Source organism: Trachypithecus francoisi, unplaced genomic scaffold (genome assembly GCF_009764315.1).
Source record: "Trachypithecus francoisi isolate TF-2019V2 unplaced genomic scaffold, Tfra_2.0 Lachesis_group13, whole genome shotgun sequence".
Taxonomy (NCBI): domain Eukaryota; kingdom Metazoa; phylum Chordata; class Mammalia; order Primates; family Cercopithecidae; genus Trachypithecus; species Trachypithecus francoisi.
In genome coordinates, this window is record NW_022681458.1 from 111,781,033 (window position 1) to 111,799,496 (window position 18,464).

Consider the following 18,464-nt stretch of genomic DNA (forward strand, 5'->3'; position numbering starts at 1 on the left):
AGGGCCCAAGTCAGGTAGTTCAGTGAATTTAATACCAGGAACTAGTTACAAAGGAGTTGGAATGGCTGGAAAGCCAAACTGGAGAAGAAGGGGAACCCCAGAGAGTAGTAATAGCAGGAAGCCTCTACCATCTACCTCTAGGACTGGGGAGGAGCTGAGTTAACAAAGCCCTGGACCCACTGCCAGGGAAGAAGAACCGCAATTGCAGAGGAAAAGTGGCCATTGTGAAGAAGGTGATGGTGGAGAAGTTGTCTGAATCAAAGGGGAGAGGATATGTTGGCTCCTCCTCTTATTCTACCAGTGCTCCTACTTTATCTCCTTACCTTTCATTGTCCTAATTCCTTCAGGGCATGGTTAAATGAGCCCAGGAAATGCAGTTGGCAGGAATCAGCTTCCTGTGATATAGACAGAGTAAGAGAAGGACAAAAATGAATGAATCTGAGAGCAAGCAGGCAAATGATCAGCACATTAAGCCTAGCACACAATATGTTATACAGGGTTTGGGGTAGCAAAAGACGAAGGCAGATCAGAGAAGCCAGAACTAGGGGGTGGGCAAGGCCAATCAGGTATGACAGGTATTGCATACAGGAAGAGGGTCATAAACAGGAGTGGAGTCAATACAGGAGACTAGTATATAAACATCATGTATATGAGTAGAGAAGCATAAAACAGTCCCCTGGAGATCAAGGAAACAGGAAGTTATAGATTTTCAGGATAATTCAGCCATATCCAGGAAACAGAACATCAACACACACAGGGAAGTAACAAAGAGTCAATAGGCTTAGAGTGGTACAATTCATTATGCACATGTACGAATTCATTCCAAATAACAGGCTGAAATGTAGACATGAGAATCCAAAAAAGATGTTTTCTTAGTTTTTGCCAATATCTTAGCTACGCTTTTTTGTTGTTGTTGTTGTTCTCCAAAGCAAGTTAACACTCACATCTGCTTGGAAATTGTATTTAGGAACAGCTGCCAGGTGCAGTGGCTGATGCCTGTAATCCCAGCACTTGGGGTGGCTGAGGCAGGAGGATCCCTTGAACCCAGGAGTTAGAGGCTGCAGTGAGCTTTAACTGCACCACTGCATTCCAGTCTGGGTGACAGAACAAAATCCTACTAAAAAAAAAAAAAAAAGACAGGCACGGTGGCTTACGCCCATAATCCCAGCACTTTGGGAGGTCAAGGCGGGTGGATCACGAGGCCAAGAGATGGAGACTATCCTGGCCAACATGGTGAAACCCCGTCTATACTAAAAATGCAAAAATTGGCTGGCCTCAAACTCCTGACCTCAGGTGATCCACCCGCCTCAGTCTCCCAAAGTGCTGGGATTATAGGTGTGAGCCACCGCACCTGGCCCATAACACCTTATTTAAAAATAATCTCTCTGGATCCATACAACTTGTCTGAATAAGTAAATTGAAAATTATTCCTTGTTTTAAATTAATTCAGTTGAAAAAATTTTTAATTTTTTTTGTTGCTAATCAAGCACTTTTGGTGGAATCTAAATTAGCGTGTGTAGGAGATGCCTGTTTCACTAATTATACAGGCATCTTGCAGTAATTAATGCTTGGGAGAAAGGAATGTCTTTTGCTTACTCTCTTATTCATCACAAAAATGTGAATTTTGGAAAGTAATAATGGAAGTATGTAGAATTACAGAAATACAAATGTATATAATTATCACAAAAAATGAGGCCAAAGGACTATTCAGATATAATGAGACTGTGGCAGCTGTAATTATCTAGGAAATTAATAAAATTCATTCACCTAGAAATTATTAGTGAGTATCAAATATGTGTCAGCACTAGGCGGGGGGCTGAGAACATACAGATAAACCATAGTCTGGCTTCAGGGAGTTATATAGACTAGAGATAAAACCTAACTACAGGGGCTGGGCACGGTGGCTCACACCTGTAATCTCACCACTTTGGGAGGCCGAGGCGGGTAGATCACCTGAGGCCAAGGAGTTCGAGACCAGCCTGGCCAACATGGTAAAACCCCGTCTCTACTAAAAATACAAAAATTAGCCGGGTGGTAGTGTGTGCACCTGTAATCTCAGCTACTCAGGAGGCTGAGGCAGGAGAATCTCTTGAGCCTGGGGCGGAGGTTGTGGTGAGCCGAGATCACGACACTGCATTCCAGTCTGGGTGAGTGAGACCCTGTCTCAAAAAACAAAACAAAGAAAAAAACCAAACCTAACTACAGGGCTATGAGAGATGACTACTGGCAAGGAGCCACAGGTACAACAAAGGGGATGTGTCCCCAGGCAAAGGGTAGTCAGCAAGCCTGCAACCTCAGGGTTCCCGGATCTGAGCCTCTGGCTCTTGGCTAGCCAAATCTCAAGCCTTGGCCTCCTGTCATGGCAAGCTCTAGCCTGGTCTCCCACCTTGAGGTAACATTCAGCTGTTGTACACGTAGCCACGCTTCCTGCTTACCTGTCACTTTCAGTTCTCAAGGGCACCCTTTGCAAACTAAAAGCCACCCCTTTTCACTTTTTCACATCAAACAGATCATCTAGTCCTGTGGATTACATTTCTCAGAAATACCTCTGAACATTTGCCTCCTCTCCAGCCCCACTGCCTCTGCTACAGCGCAGGTGCTCGCCATTTCTGATTTGTTCTGTCACACACTCTCTTATCAGGTCTCCCCGTCTCCTGTTTTGACATGCTGTAAAGCAATTTGCCACTGGAAAAAAGGGCTCTCTCTCTCTTTTTCTGAGATGGAGTCTCACTCTATTGCCCAGGCTGGAGTGCAATGGCATGATCTCGGCTCACTGCAACCTCTGTCTCCCACGTTCAAGTGATTCTCCTGCCTCAGCCTCCCTAAAGGCTGGGACTACAGGTGCATACCACCAAGTCCAGCTAATTTTTGTATTTTTAGTAGAGGCGGGGTTTCACCATATTGGCCAAGTTGGTCTCGAACTCCTGATCTCAGGTGATCCACCCGCCTTGGCCTCCCAAAGTGCTGGGATTCTAGGAGTGAGCCATCGTGCCTGGCCTCTCTTTCCAAAGTATTTTTCCCAAGACCCTTTGACAGTTCATTTCCTACATACAGTGGTTCTCAAACTTGGACATGCTCCAGAATTACACAGGAAATTTTTCATTTTTTTAAGATGACGTCTTGCTATATTTCTCAGGTTGGTTTCAAACTCCTGACCTCGTGTGATCCTCTGGACTCAGTCTCCCAAGTAGCTGAGATTATCGGTGCGTGCCACTGAGCCCAGCTGGAATTTTTTTTTTTTTTTAAAACACAGATTCCTGTGACTCAAAATTTCTAGAAGTGAGGTCTGAGCAATCTGTATTTTTAACAAGTTATCCAGATGGTTCTTTACTGTCAGTCTGGTTCTAGCTGAGGGAGTTTTAGAATTACAAGGCAAAGTCCAAACTTAGCACACAAAGTCATTCACATCGACTCTTCCCCTGTACACACCCTATGTCATAGCCAGAGTTGTAACCCATTTCTTAAACACCCAGGGTTCTTTTAAGTCTCTGTCATTGCACGTTATTTTCTCTAGAATTGCCTTTAACCTCCTTTCCACCCTGGAGAGCATTCCCTAAGTTATCTTTGAAACTTTCTCTGATCTCTAAGTTAGAGTCCTCCTCTGCTTCTCAAGCCCTGTGTTAATCACTTGTCATGGTGTACTTGAATTTTTACTTGTCTGTTTCCCTTTACTGTACTTTGACTTCAAAGGGTGGGGCTGCAAATTAGTCATCTCCTTAGAGTCTAGCCTCGTTCCTAGTTCCTAACTGGCACATAATATAAACCAATGAATGAAAGGACAAATGAATGAAGAGAATGCTAGTTATGATAAAGAACTGGCTGTGTATGAGACGACTTCTCTTTATGAACTAAATATATGCCTTTCAATAAAATACTATTAACGTGTAGCTAGCACAAGCTCATCAGCATTTGAGATGATATGGAAACCAAAATAAACAAATGCTGTCACAAAAACATAATGACTGCTCTCTCCAGTGCAGGATTGATGGAATCATCAAACACTGAGATTAATGTAATGTTTGGCAGATGTCCAGTGTTTTTATTTTTCATTTGCCTTTGTGTTCATTTATGGGCTAACAATATAATAAACACACACTCACAGTACATCTTTTTTTTTCTTTTCAAAGCCCACAGTTTTTTTCATTGCATATTATTTGTTGTCATCTTTTACAGTATCCCCTTATTTAGTGTTGGTAGTATTTTTTTTAAAGAAATATAAATCCCTAACCACTAAGCAAGAAATGAGACTCTTAATTGCATTAGTTTATAGTGCAATGTGAGTGTAAATAGGAATTTTTTAATGGACTCTTTTTTCCTTGTTTTTGCTTGCCTTACATTCATTATCCCTCTCTGGGTAATAAACATTTATTTTTCCTTTTGTAACCACTCCTCCCCTTCTGTCCATGTGGTTCTTTAGTGGAGCTGGTGGTAGGGATGCGGTATGAGATTCAAGTTTGGCCACCTGGAGTCACAGTGTTGTGCTCCGGCAGGACACTTGATCCAAGTAAGCCAGTGAGAGTCAGTCCCAGTTTTGCTTGGACCGCTGAGGAAAAGTGTACTCTGCCCTGTGGTTGATGAACCATTAGGATATAAGCCATTGTTGCCACTGTGTGAGTAAAGCTGCCTGAGAATGAAGACAACACAGTGGCAAGCAACACCGAGAGAGAAAGAGGCAGATTCTGATGACATTTTTGAGTCTTTGCATCCCACTATGACTGAATCCAATTTATCCCCTGGAATTTACACTTACTTGAGCTCCACCCACTTGAAAGAAAAAAAATTCTTTTTATTCTTAGCCTGATTTGAAGTTGGCTTCTCTCATTTACTACCCAAAGTGTCTTGACCACTAGAATATTACGCCAGACTTTGTAGCATCATTGAATTTGCTATTTTCCAGAAGAGTTGAGTGAATTTTCAATGTAGCTTTTACCTTCTGTGAGTATCTAGAGACATATTTATGTAAAAGTATTCCACTAGTTTGTTGTGAGATCTTAAGTCACTTAATTTCTCTGTATCCTTGTTCCCTCATTTGCTAGACTAGGGAGCTATAATGTTCCATCTGCAAAATTATTGTTTTGTGAAATATTCTGGAATATCTAACTGATCCACTGCTAGAACAACTGACTGCTATTTAAGAACAATTGGTTGCTATTTAAGGATCATAATTCTCTAGGCATAAGTGCTGTGAGGGCACAGCGTGTGCATCAGGGGCTCGGGGGGTGGGGTGGAGCAGAAAGTAGGAGGAGAAAGTTTGATAAACTTCCTTTGGATAAACTGAAAACAGTCAAATAATTTATAATTTATTATATTATCATTATTAGCTTCTTCTATAATTAGGAGACTTGTTCCAAAAAGTGAGAATTGTCACAAGTTGTCAATTTCATCGAAGGATGAAAATGGATGTCTCATTAAAAAAAAAGGATTCTCAGTCCAATTTCTTCTCATCACACTGGAATAAACTGCACAGTTTTAGATTGAGATGAGAAAAAAAAAAAAATCAAGGTACCATTTGTACCATTTCCTGGATTTTCTCCTAACTGGCAAGGTCACATGTTTATATATTAGACTCCCTGTTTAACACACAGCAGACAGTAACTTTTTTTTTTTTTTTCTTTTTTGAGATGAGTCTCGCTCTGTCACCCAGGCTGGAGTGCAATGGCACAATCTCGGCTGACGGCAACCTCCGCTTCCCAAGTTCAAGCGATTCTCCTGCCTCAGCCTCTCGAGCAGCTGAGATTACAGGCATATGCCACCACGCCCAGCTAATTTTTGTGTTTTTAGTAGAGATGGGGTTTCACCACGTTGTCCAGGCTGCTCTCGAACTCCTGACCTCGTAATCCACCGACCTCGGCCTCCCAAAGTGCTGGTCCACCCCTCCTTCTTTTCTCCCTTCTATCCTTCTCCCTTTTATTCCATTTTCTAAATATTAGACCATACTACAAATCAAGTCACGAACTGATAGGCTGCAGCGTAGATACAGCTGGGAAAATGTAGTGTTTGCAGAACATCGGGGAAATTTAACATGAAAAACTGGAAGATCTCAATCCACATGGCCACATGGTAATAATATTATTAATGTTGCAGGGGCTTTCCAATTCAATATGTCCTCTGCATCCCTACTATTTACATTGTCACTCATCCACCTTTCTGTATTACTGGCCTATCACCTATACACTCAAACTTGAGTTTATATTCTTCTGGCATTACTGAGCAACTTACTTTTTATATTTAACATTATAACATGGTATTATCAATTAGTATTCGATTCAGTTGCATATAACCAAAAATGTCAAATTATAATGGGTTAAACACTAAGGGTTTATTTTTCTGTCATATAAAACAAGTCTGGAGGTGGGTAGTCCAGGGCTAATAGGACACTCCAGTGTCACAACGTACCTGGGCTCCTTCTAGTTATCTTTTATAGGACATGGCTTCCAATTTCAAGGTCAGTTTGTCATCCATAATGGCCCAAGAGCTGTAGTTACCTTACCTGTTTCAGGCAGGAAGAAGGGTGCAGGGCAAGAAACAAAATGGTGCCCCTCCTAATTGAGTCAGCCTTCTTTAAAGATGTTTGCCGGATGTTCCACCCAGCTTTTTTTTTTTTTTTGAGAGACAGGGTCTTGCTCTTGTCACCCAGCCTGGAGTACAATGGCATGATCATGGCTCGCTGAGGCCTCAATCTCCTGGGCTCAAGCGATCCTTCCATCTCTGCCTCCCAAGTAGCTGGAACCACAGGCACACACCACCATATTTTGTGTAGAGACAAGGTCTCACTATGTTCTCCAGGCTGGTCTACAGTTTCCAACTCCTGAGTGCAAGTGATCCTCCTGCCTTGGCCTCCCAAAGTGCTGGGATTACAGGTATGAGCCACTGTGCCTGGCCCAGCTACTTCTACTTATATCTCATTGGTCATAACTTGATCACACAGTCACATCCAGCTACAATGGAGATTGAGAAAAGTAGTCTTTTGGCTGAGTACACGGCATCTGAAAAAAATCCAGGTGTTGTTACTAAGGAAGAAGGAGTAAGTGTCAATCTCTGCTCCATATCTCTCTAGGTTAATACAGACAGATGGAAGAGATTGCTGGTTGCCCCTCAAGATCCAGCCTTGCCTTCTGGGATAAGAAAGCCCCTGAGATTTAGCTGGCCATAGTGGCACTGGGAACAAACAGTATATTTCCAAATACTCTGATTTAAAAATCGTTCATAATCACGATCTCTCCAACACCAGTATTTGCATATCTTTAGAATTCAACAAAATGAAATTCCTAAGTCTAATATATGTGAATGTTAAGTTTTAGTAGACACTGCTAGATAACTTTCCAGAAGGGTGTGGCAATTCACATCTCCACCAGTGATCAGCATGTTCATTTTCCATACAGCTCTGGATATTTTTTCTATTTTAAAATATTCTCTTCTAATCTATAATTTAAAAATGTATCTTAGTTAGTGGGAATTTAATTGTTCACGTAACCAAATCGTCCCATTAATGGCTATGGGTTTCTTCTTTTACTTAAGAAAGTCCTCCCCACCTTGAGATTATGTAAACATTTTTTTTTCTAAATTCCCTTCTAATTTCTTATAATTTACAGTTTTATTTTTGTTATTTGATTCATTTATTCTCTCAACAGATATATATTGAGCACTTATTACATGCCAGGCTCTCTTCAAACTCCAGTGGGATTATTTTCCAACTGGGAGAGACAACCCTAGTTGATAAGAAACAAACAAACCAATAAGTAAATAAAACATTTCCCCCAGAGAATTAACACTTGGTGACGGGGGAGACAGTGAGACAGGCTACTATACATTGGGTGGTCAGGAAAGGCTTCTCTGAGGAGGCAAGTGATTCTGGATTAACTGATGACTGGTGGAGAAGTGCGGGGAGTGGACGCAGGTGGGAATAGCCTGGTGGGTGTGAACAGCAACAAGAAGGTTAACGCAGCTTAATGGAACAGGGGTGAAGATGAGACAAGCTGAACACTGAGGTGGGCACCAGAACATGGGGGGCTTTGTAGGTCCCAAAAAAGGGGTATGGATTTTATTGGATACTGGAGATTTGTCATCCATTTTTATATATAACAGGAAGTGTATATGTTTGCGCAAGTTTGTGTGTGGGGGGAGGGGGACAAGGGAGACAGGGCATAACTTTTCTTTCAAATTGAGAGTCAAAATTGAAACTATTCATTCTTTACAGGCAGTGAGGGGATTAGGATTCTATCCCACAGAATCTCACCTCATTTCAAATGTTGTACAGACATTATCGCTTTATGAAATATATTTTCAGGCTGGGTGCGGTGGCTCACGTTTGTAATCTCAGCACTTTGGGAAGACGAGACGGGTGGATCATTTGAGGCCAGGAGTTCGGGATCAGCCTGGCCAACATGGTGAAACCCCGTATCCACTAAAAATACAAAAATTAGCCAGGCGTGGTGGTACATGTCTGTAATCCTAGCTACTTGGGAGGCTGAGACAGGAGAATTGCTTGAACTCAGGAGGCGGAGGTTGCAATGAGTCTAGATCATGACACTGCACTCCAGCCTGAGCGACAGAGCAAGACTCCGTCTCAAAAAAATATATATATATAAAAAAAAAATATATATATTTTTCAATGAAATCAAGCATATAATGACTATTTTTATCCCAGCGTCTTGGCTTGTTCAGACTGCTATAAGAAAGTATCCCTAGTGGAGCATCCCCAATCTGAAAATCCAAAATCCAAACTGTCTCAAAATCTGAAATCTTCTGAGCACTGACATGACACCACAAATGGAAAATGCTACACGTAAATACTTATATACAAATTTTGTTTCATACACAAATTAAAAATACTGTATAAAATTACCTTCAGGCTATGTGTATAAGGCATATATGAAATATAAATGAATTTTGTGTTTACGCTTGGGTCTTACCCCCAAGATGCTTCATTTTGTATATGTGCATATTCCCAAATCTGAAAAAATCCAAAATCTTAAATATTTGTAGTCCCAAGCATTTTGGATAAGGGACATTCAATCCCTTATACAAAAACAATTTATGTATAAATAATAAAAATTTAGGCTTTGTAAAAACCAGAAATTTGGCCGGGTGTGGTGGTTCACACTCGTCATCCCAGCACTTTGGGAGGCAAATGCGGGTGGATCACTTGAGCTCAGGAGTTTGAGACCAGCCTAGTCAACATGGGGAAACCGCATCTCTACCAAAATTACAAAAATTAGCAGGCCTTCATGGCGTGCGTCTGTTGTCCCAGCCACTCTGGAGGCTGAGGCAGGAGAATTGCTTGAACCCGGGAGGCAGAGGTTGTAGTGAGCCAAGACTGAGCCACTGCACTCCAGCCTGGGTGACAGAGCGAGATTCCAGTTCAAACAAACACACACAGTAGAAATTTATTTCTCATAGCTCTGCAAGCTGAGATGTCCAAGATCAAGATGTGAGCAGATGCACCTTTGGAAAGGGCTGCTTTCCAGTTCATAGATGGCTGTCTTCTTGTGTCCTCACATGGTGGAAAGGATAAGGCAGTTCTTTGGGGTCTCTTTTAAAAGGGAACTGAATCCTATTCATGAGGGGTCAGCTCTCATGACCTAATCACTTCTCAAAGGCCCCACTTCCTAATACCATCACCCTGGGGGTTAGAATTTCAACATATGAATTGGTGGGGGGATGAGAGAACACAGACATTCAGTCTATAGTCAGGCCAGGGATGTGGCCACTGAATAAAATATTCTAGAACTGCATTTTAAAACCAGGGTAGAGGCAGTTTATAAGTCAAATAAGAAAACCAGTTTTACTTACAGTCACATAAAACTTCTGATAAAACACAACCCTAGTTGATAAGCCATTTATTTACTGGACTTGGCTCTGAAGAAATGACTTTTGGCCAATCCTGAAAATGAAATCTACCCACAAAGGGCAAGATCTGCCACCAGTGAAGACATTTAAAACAATGTGCTATAGGTTTTGAAGGCAAGTCCAGAGAAGAGCTTCTAAAAATATTTTGCACAATGGTAGCATCAAAAGTGTAGGCACACGGGCCCCAAGATAACATCTGGGAAGAGGACAAGTTTTTGTGTGTTTCATTTTGTATGTTTAAGTAATAAGTCAGTCATGACTTTATAACTCAACCATTTTCCTCTTGATCTGTCCATAATAAAATCACTCTGTAATTTACAATAGGCTTCTTACAAAATTCAAGCTTTACGACAACCCTATAGGTTAAATATTCCGGTCAATGTTATAGATGAAGAAACAGAGTAAGTCAAAGAGTTCATACTCAATTCAAGTCTTTTGATTATAGAATCGGTGCTCTCCCTACACAGTAAGTTAGTTGCTAAGATCAGTCCCTCCCCTCTGACCACTAGGCTGCATGGGGTACCTTGACCACTTATCTGCTCTGAATTGATGCTCTCTGTGAACCTGGTTCATCTGCCAATTTGCAAAGTCATCCCTGTAGTACGCACCTAAGTTGATTTTTAAAATACTATTCTTCATCTTAAAATAATGGAAATTGAATGGCATGAATTTCCTGGACACTTTTTAAGATCCAAAGGCAATTTGCTCATTTGTCATTACAATTAAAGAGCCCCCAAAAGGCGTAAGAACTGGATTTTGGTTTGGACTCTGTTCCTTAGTTTCTTTAAGATTTTGGAGTCCAGGAGTGGTGGCTCACGCCTGTAATCCCAGCACTTTGGAAGGCCGAGACGGGCAGATCACAGGGTCAGGAAATCAAGACCATCCTGGCTAACAAGGTGAAACCCCGTCTCTACTAAAAATACACAGACACACACACACACACACACACACACACACACACAAGCCGGGCGTGGTGGCAGGCGCCTGTAGTCCCAGTTACTCAGGAGGCTGAGGCAGGAGAATGGCATGAACCCAGGAGGTGGAGCTTGCAGTGAGCCGAGATCACACCACTGCACTCCAGCCTGGGCAACAGAGCAAGACTCCATCTCAAGAAAAAAAAAAAAAAAAAGATATTGGGAAAAATCACTTAAACTCTATGGGATTCTGTACCACTTAGGCTTCTCAAATTTGATACAAGTAACAGGAACTTGCTATGGCTTGCTTGAGCCACAGGAGAAAGATACTGCAAGACTCACAAATGCTTGAAAGGTTGGGAACAGGTTTGGAAATGGATAAGAACCAAGCACCAGGCTGACCTGAACTGAAAGGAAACTGAGGTGCTATTAGGGAGAAATATGAAATGAAGGATGAAATGTGTCTGACATCCTTTGCTTCTGTGTTTGGAGATGAGTAAGTAGGGAGGAGGTGCATATGCAAACGGGGTGGTCAGAAATGCTTTGGCCGGATGTGTATCTGAAGGCTATGTGCAGCTGAGGAAGGCTGGGCCACCACAGTAGCAGAGAGGCTGGCCAATTTGGCATGCAGCAAACAGGAAGTAGAAGGGATCTTAAGCAAGCAAAGTGGGTAGACAAGATTATGAAGAATAAGCACCAATGACATTTCCAACAAGCATTGAAAGCTTCCAAATGCTTCTAACAGTTATTGCCTTTACAAACACAGGACAGTCTTGGCTATGTGAGACTGTGACCGTCTCCTCATGCCTATGAAATGACAGATAGTACTTAGCACTGACATAAGCTTCATATTTGAAGGCAACGAACTTCTGAACCACATGTAGCTTCTGAAATCAAAAGATGCAAACTGGCAGGCCACAGATCAGATATGACACGCAGAAAAAAATTAGTTACTGCCTTAGTCTAGTTTGTGCTGCTTACAGAATATCAGAGACTGGGCAATTTATAAAGAACAGAAATTATTTTTCATAGTTTTAGAGGCTGGGAAGTCCAAGATCAGAGGGCCATCATCTGGTGAAGGCATCCCTGCTGTGTCAAAACACCGTGGAAGGCATCACATGGGCAAGAGAGAGGGAAGGGGGGCAAACTCCTTTTTATCGGGCACCCAGTCCTGTGATCCATTTATGAAGACAGTGTCCTCCTGGCCTAATCACTTCTCAAAGCTCCCACCTCTCAGCACTGTTGCATTGGAAATTGTATCTGCTACACATGAACTTTGGGGGAACACATTCAAACCGTTACAGTAACCTAAGACAAAATGCAGATTTCAGACTTCTCTTGGGAAAAAAAAAAAAAGGCTCTGGCAATACCAGGGCTGTATTTTCACATGGCAACAGTTGTCTGCTGCCTTCTGTTGGGTTGTGGGCTCTTCACATTGCCATCCCTCCTTATGGCCCCCTTCACTCATAACAGTACCTGCCTGGACCTTGAAGCACTAGTTTCCAACCCTGCTTGAGTTAACGACTTCCATGACAACTGCACAAGGCCAGAGTGTGGGCAGCCATCTTGAGGGTTCTGGCATGGGCTGCCCAAGTGACTGAGGGTATTAATCTCTGCTCTTGGAACTTCTTTAGTAGGATTTCTTCATTCCTGACTTACTACTTGTAACTGCTGGAAACAATCATTTATTTTACCCCTACTAAGCCACATCTGTCTTTTCTGTCAGAGCCAATCTTCAAGCATATGCTTCCTCAAAGGACTTTAATTACCAGATAGTAGAAGTGGGAGCAAAGAATCCCCATCTAGCGTCTTCTAAAATGTAGTGGAGAAACCAGCGACAACAAATCTGAGAAAACCAGTTGTTTGACTTCTTTGAAAACAACCTCTAAGAAAAGCCTTGTCTCGTGAATAGCTGTAGACATGCTGGACACTAATTAATGATGATGCCCTTTAGTGAGTCTCCTCTGCACATACCTGATTCCATCTGGATGCTGACCCTCACATACTTCTATCCCTGAACTCTGGAACACAACATATCATACAATGTATGATTTAATCTGGAGTCTGCTGGAGCCATTCTCTACAAAGCAGCCACAACTTTTTCTTGCCTAAATCCTGTCAAGTTGCTTAATTTCTATTTTTAAACACTTACCATAAATCTACTTTATCAAGCTGCTTTTAAGATAAACTTTAAAATGCTTAGAGCAGTCTACAAATTCTTGCACTGTTTGACTCTTCTTTCTCTCTCAGGCTTCATCTCCCATTGCATCTTCTCTGACTCTTTCGTTTTGACCATATGGATTTTCTTTCAACTTGTGGAAGATGCCAAGCTTGTTCCTGCCTCAGGTCCTTGATACTTGCTGTTCATTCTCCTGGGAGACTCTTCCCCCCATCTCAGCTTTTAAATACAAGCTGGTCGGACTCCTTCCCTGTCTTCCACCTTCCTCCCATTCTCCCATCCCTCGCCCTTATTTCTGAGTCCTCCGCTCTCTTCTTTCTACTGCTCTTAACACAATTTGTCTGTTTTCCGTTAATCTGCAAACTCTACAAGAGACCTTAACTATTTTGTCCCACCGAATTACTCAGAGTCAGCACAGTCCCTGCCATAACAGAGTAGGTAAGCAATACTTACCTGTCAAGTGAATAAATGAAACACCCGATTCCATCCCCCAGGCCAGCTTAATACCACCTTAGATGATCTCACGGACTGAATAAGACATCCTTCCTTTTAAAGAATATTTTTATTTTAGCTTCACATTAGCAAACTCAGAATGGTTTATTGTAAGATAAGCCTGGTAGAGAGGAAAGTTACTAACCTTCTAGGGTCCTAAAGTGGAACTAGGAACTGATTAGATACGCAAATTCTCAGGCATTATTTCAGACAGCCCAGTCAGAGAATTCTTGGGGTGTGGCCCAGCAATCTGTTTTAATAAACCTTTCAGGTGACTCTGACACACACTAAAGTTTGAAAGGTTTAAGGTTTTCCAGTTTTCTTTTCTGTTTTTGGAGGGATGGGGGGGGTCTCCCTATGTTGCCCAGGCTGATCTCGAACTCCTAGCCTCAAGCTATCCTATCCTCCCACCTCGGCCTTCCAAAGCGTTGAAATTACAGGCCTGACCCACTGCTGCCCGCCTCCGTTTTTAACTTAAAAAAATTTTTTTTGGGGGGGGGGGCTTAATACTTTCTATTATCCTAATAGAATCTTACTACTCCTGAGGGTAATCTTTGTCAAAATCCAAAAGCCTTGAATAAAGGCTATTTGTATGGTTTTGCAGAATATATTCCTGGGCGGTTTGCCTTCCTCAGGAGCACAGGTCGGCCTTGGGAAGTGGGGGTTGGGGGGCAGGGGGTGGGGGTTGGGGGGCAGGGCTACATTCTGAAGTCCTGTAACAACGCACAAGTACAATTGAGTAAAACTCGGAACAAAGGCATCAGGACCACAGTGCAAGCCTTTGTTCATCCGTTCCCCGACTGCTCACCCTGTGTGATATCGCTCTTTTCCACTCAGAAAAGCAGCCACTCAAGTTTTAAGAATGGATGCATGCCGCGGACGTTTTCGATTAGGCCGTTTTCTCCCAGGCGCTGGAGGATATTCGTGGCTGCAGGAGGCGCTTCCACTCTTTCCTCAACCTAGCAAAGAAGTTACTGAAACTAACCCAAGGGCTACCACCGAAAAGCCCCTTCCAGCTTCAGAAGCAGAACTAGAAGCTCGGCTAGACTTCTCCGTCTCGACCCTCCTGGAAAACCCGCAGTGGATTTCACTAACTTCAGGATCGGAGACCCGGCAGGCGAACGGACCTTATTGCGCATGCTCGCTAGCCCCTCCCGCTCGGAGCGGAAGGGGGAGTGCTCGGGGCTTGGGCCTGGCCTGGCCGGGGCGTCGGCACCGGCGGCCATCTTGGCTTCCCGGGGAAAGGCGGCGTGAGGGGAAGAAGTTGTAGGGTGGGGGCAGGAGTGAGGAGGAGGGAAGAGAGAGGGGGAGGAGGCCGCGGCGGGGCAGGGCGGGGACTGCCTGCCTGCTTGGGTTGCGGAAGTGATAGCCGCTGACCGAGCCTGCTGCTTTCTTGCTACTGCTTCGGCTTCCCGTCTACCCCCCGGACGGTGAAGGCGGCCCGGCTGTGGATGGTCAGATAGCGCCTGTCTCCCGCCGCCAATCTCTGGCCCTTAGCAGCACGGAGCAGACGGCGGCAGCAGCAGCAGCAGGCGAGGAGGAAGATGGCGGGACGGCTGCCGGCCTGTGTGGTGGACTGTGGCACGGGGTAAGGGGGCTTACGGGCGGGGGTGGGGAAACTGAGGCGGAGGAAGGAAAATGGCGGGGGAGGGAGGAGGCTGGGAAATGAATGGTGCGGCGAGGTGCTGCCGCCGGCTGTCAGTCCTAGACTTGCCGGCCAGCGAGGGGTGGGGCCCGGAGCCAGGGCCTCGCCGGTCCCCTCGTTTCTCCCTCCTAGGATTGGGGCGCGGGCGCGGGCCCCAGATTCAACCCCCAACCCTTCCAGCAGCTTCCTCCGCGCGACCCCTCCCGGCCCTTCCCCCACTGCGGTGGGCAGTGCCGCCCAAAGAGTGCTAGGGACGGTCGTCTTAGGGGTGGTCCCCGGGCCCGACCCATCCGGCTTTCCTTTCCCTCCGTGTCCCTTTTTGCCAGTCGGTTTGGGGACCCAGGGGCCGAGCTCGGGGACTGGCCTGGTAGAGGAGGTAGAAAAGAGAAGCGCTCCTGGTAGGTTTTGCAAGATCGCTGTGACAACATTCTGCCCAGGGTGTGGGTGGGGAAAGGGAAGAATCGGACTCTGAAAATGGGAACCTACAGTGGGGTTTTCATTTGACCACCCACCTTCTCCTTTCGACTCCCGGTCATTGCCATCTCCCTCTGCGTTTCAACCGGTGAACCAAGTCACATTTTAATTCGAGGGAGAAAGATGTCATGTGTTACTTCTGTAGCCTCAAAAAAGTCCCCCAGTGAGCAAGCGCGCTGTAACTTCCTTAGTTTTGTCAAAGCCGCTTCCTGCTTTCAGTCTTTTATACCCTTATAAGGTAGTTTTTAGTTTCCAACCTGAGCACATCTTATTAGAACTTTTAAAATTAAGCAGATTTTAAAGAGGCTGAATTACAGGTGCTTGGTATCCATTTATATGACTTAAAAAATGTGCTTATGTTTTATGGAGAGGGGAAAAAGGAAGCACCCTGGAAAATAAACTAATTTAAGTTGTATTCGTTCATTCTGTGATGGTATCTTGAAGGAAGGAGGAAGGTATAGAGGTATATAGGAATGTGTTTAAGTTGCAGGTAGTTACTCCTAGATCTGTAGGGTAGTTTGCTAAAATGTAGAGTGGCTTTAAGTGGTCTTTCATTTTGTATTAATAGACGTTTTAGAGAGTTGTACCACACTCATAACTACATAGAGAATAGACTACTCTTGTTTTAATGTAGAATCACTGCTTCACGATGACATATAGGAAAGTATGTTTTTTTCTGTTCTGATATATCTCTCCAATTCCCAAAACACTCCCAATTTTTTTTTTTTTTTTTTTTTTAGGGGGAAGGCAGTGAGAGGTGGACTGCCAGGCTTGTTTTTTTTATTATTAATTATAATATTAATTTCATTATTGTTACTTAAAAGATTGTGTGTCCTTCACTCTTTATGTGAAATTTCTTTAATCTTCATTCTCATAACTAGCTAGTGTGGCAGTTTCTAAAATCCCAGTTAGGTAGAGAGAAACAACCAACTTCTTAATATTCTCCCTAGGAAAGCGCTAGCCTAGATTAGCCTTGGAACTTCTATGTATTTTACTGATGAACACCTTATTATGAAGTTTTTAATGAACACTTTATTATAAAATTTTTTCTTAATTGGTTCTCATTTCTCGGAACCAATAGTTTTTTTTATTTCCCCCTTAGTCTAATTGGTGAGTAGTTTTATGTCTAAGTTCAGTTTTAAAATTAGATTTGGCCTGAGTCAGGAGGATAGAACTTTTTAAATGTGCTTTGTTAAAGTGATGAATATTGCTACATAATTAATGCTTTAGAAACTACTGAGTTGTCAAAAAAATAGTGTAAATAACTGTGGCCCTAAGAAATAATATGATAACATCTCAAGTAGTATGTTACTTTTCTAATCTCCATTTTTCCCCCTTTGAAATAGTTTCGAATTAGTATACAAGATGTCTTATTGAAGTCAACTGTCCTTAAGTGACCTCCTTTCCTAAACGGCAACCTTGAATTTAAAGCATGCTGAATGACCAGTAGGATCGGGGAGAGGGGTTCAATTTAACCTAGGGTATTTCTGTTTTAAAATTACAATTATTACAATAGTGTATTTTTAAGTTATTACACTGGTTTCCCTGATAAGGAGAGGTTGTTAACTGCACATTTATGATTTGAATGGAACTGATTAGGAGTCCCCTTGCCACCTCACTCTCTTTACCATTTGTAACAATCTGAAATTCCTCCTTTAGAGTTTTCAGTTATTTTGGTCCTCAAAAGGCTTTTTGGTCTTACAAGTTGCCAGTGGTGCCTCCTGGGAAGTTACACCTTCAGCTTTATTAGCACATGGAGGATAAGTCCTTGAGGGCGAGAACCCTGAGATAAGCATCTCTAAGTATGGCCTTAACAGGGAGCTTTTACATTTCAAAATTCTGTGGGCCCCGAATGAAAATTGTGCACCTATAATTTGTCTATTTCTTTATGCTTTAGAGAATGCATTCAGTTCTTAAGTCTCTAAATTACAATTACCCACTTAGTTTAAGTAAAAAGTTGTAACCTGAATCACGTTGCTCATTTCATTCATTATATAAATTAGGGAAAAGGTGGCTGGAAAAAAGTGGCCATCTGTAAAACTTGATCGTCTTAGATAAGAAAGCTTTTAAGAGTTAGGAAACTTGAAACTTAATCCCAAAACTTTTAGGGATCGTCCAGCAGAACTCAACATACGAATCACTTAGATTCAGGTCATAAAAGAGAATACTTACTTTGAAAAGAATTTGAAAAGAAATACTTCATTCACATTGATACCCTTATCTACACACTTTTTTGGTTTGTATTGGAAAGTATTGTAAAATACAATTTGGGCACATAGATTCCCATTGATGGCTTAAAAACTAAACAACAGAACTCAAACTTACTATTAGTGGTGAGGAAAGCATTTTTTAAAAAAGGCATTCACAAACATTTTTTAAAAAAACCATTGTAACACTTGTACGATCATCCTAAGGCTTTTTTTTTTTTCTGGGCAGTGGAGGGGATCGTTTTTTAAATTTTTTTTTTTTGTTTTTTTTTTTAAGATGGAGTCTCGCTCTGTGGCCAGGCTGGAGTGCAGTGGCACGATCTTGGTTCACTGCAGCCTCCACCTCCCAGGTTAGAGCAGTTCTCCTGCCTCAGCCTCCCAAATAGCTGGGACTACAGATGCGTGCCACCACGCCCAGTTATTTTTTGTGTTTTTAGTAGAGATGAGGTTTCACCATGTTGACCAGGATGGTCTCGATCTCCTGACCTTGTGATCCGCCCGCCTCGGCCTCTGAGAGTGCTGGGATTACAGAACTGAGCCACCATGCCCGACCTTAAATGTTTTTTTTTAAATGCATGTTTTTACTCAAGTTTCTCCATCATTCAAGCCAAATGAGGGGACTCCTTATATACTTTTGTTAAATTGTAGCTTGGTTGCAGAACTGCATTGTGAACTTCCTTTTCCCTTTTATGTCTTTTTTTTTC

At 42.8% G+C, this 18,464-nt stretch overlaps 1 protein-coding gene and 1 long non-coding RNA gene across 2 annotated transcripts in view; one reads left to right on the top strand and one right to left on the bottom strand.

Moving 5' to 3' along the window:
- The window catches only part of LOC117095104, a 52,169-nt gene extending 36,460 nt beyond the window's left edge, over positions 1-15,709 (bottom strand). Inside the window, exons 1-3 of the long non-coding RNA XR_004441817.1 lie at positions 15,592-15,709; positions 13,396-14,393; positions 324-395 (exon numbers count right to left, since the gene is read on the bottom strand). This is a non-coding gene — a long non-coding RNA (uncharacterized LOC117095104). The remainder of the gene's footprint in view (positions 1-323; positions 396-13,395; positions 14,394-15,591) is intronic.
- ACTR3 (actin related protein 3) overlaps positions 14,637-18,464 on the top strand; it is a 70,995-nt gene continuing 67,167 nt past the window's right edge. Inside the window, exon 1 of the mRNA XM_033231719.1 lies at positions 14,637-15,022. Coding sequence (XP_033087610.1) covers positions 14,979-15,022 — 44 coding nt within the window. The 5' untranslated portion in view covers positions 14,637-14,978. The remainder of the gene's footprint in view (positions 15,023-18,464) is intronic.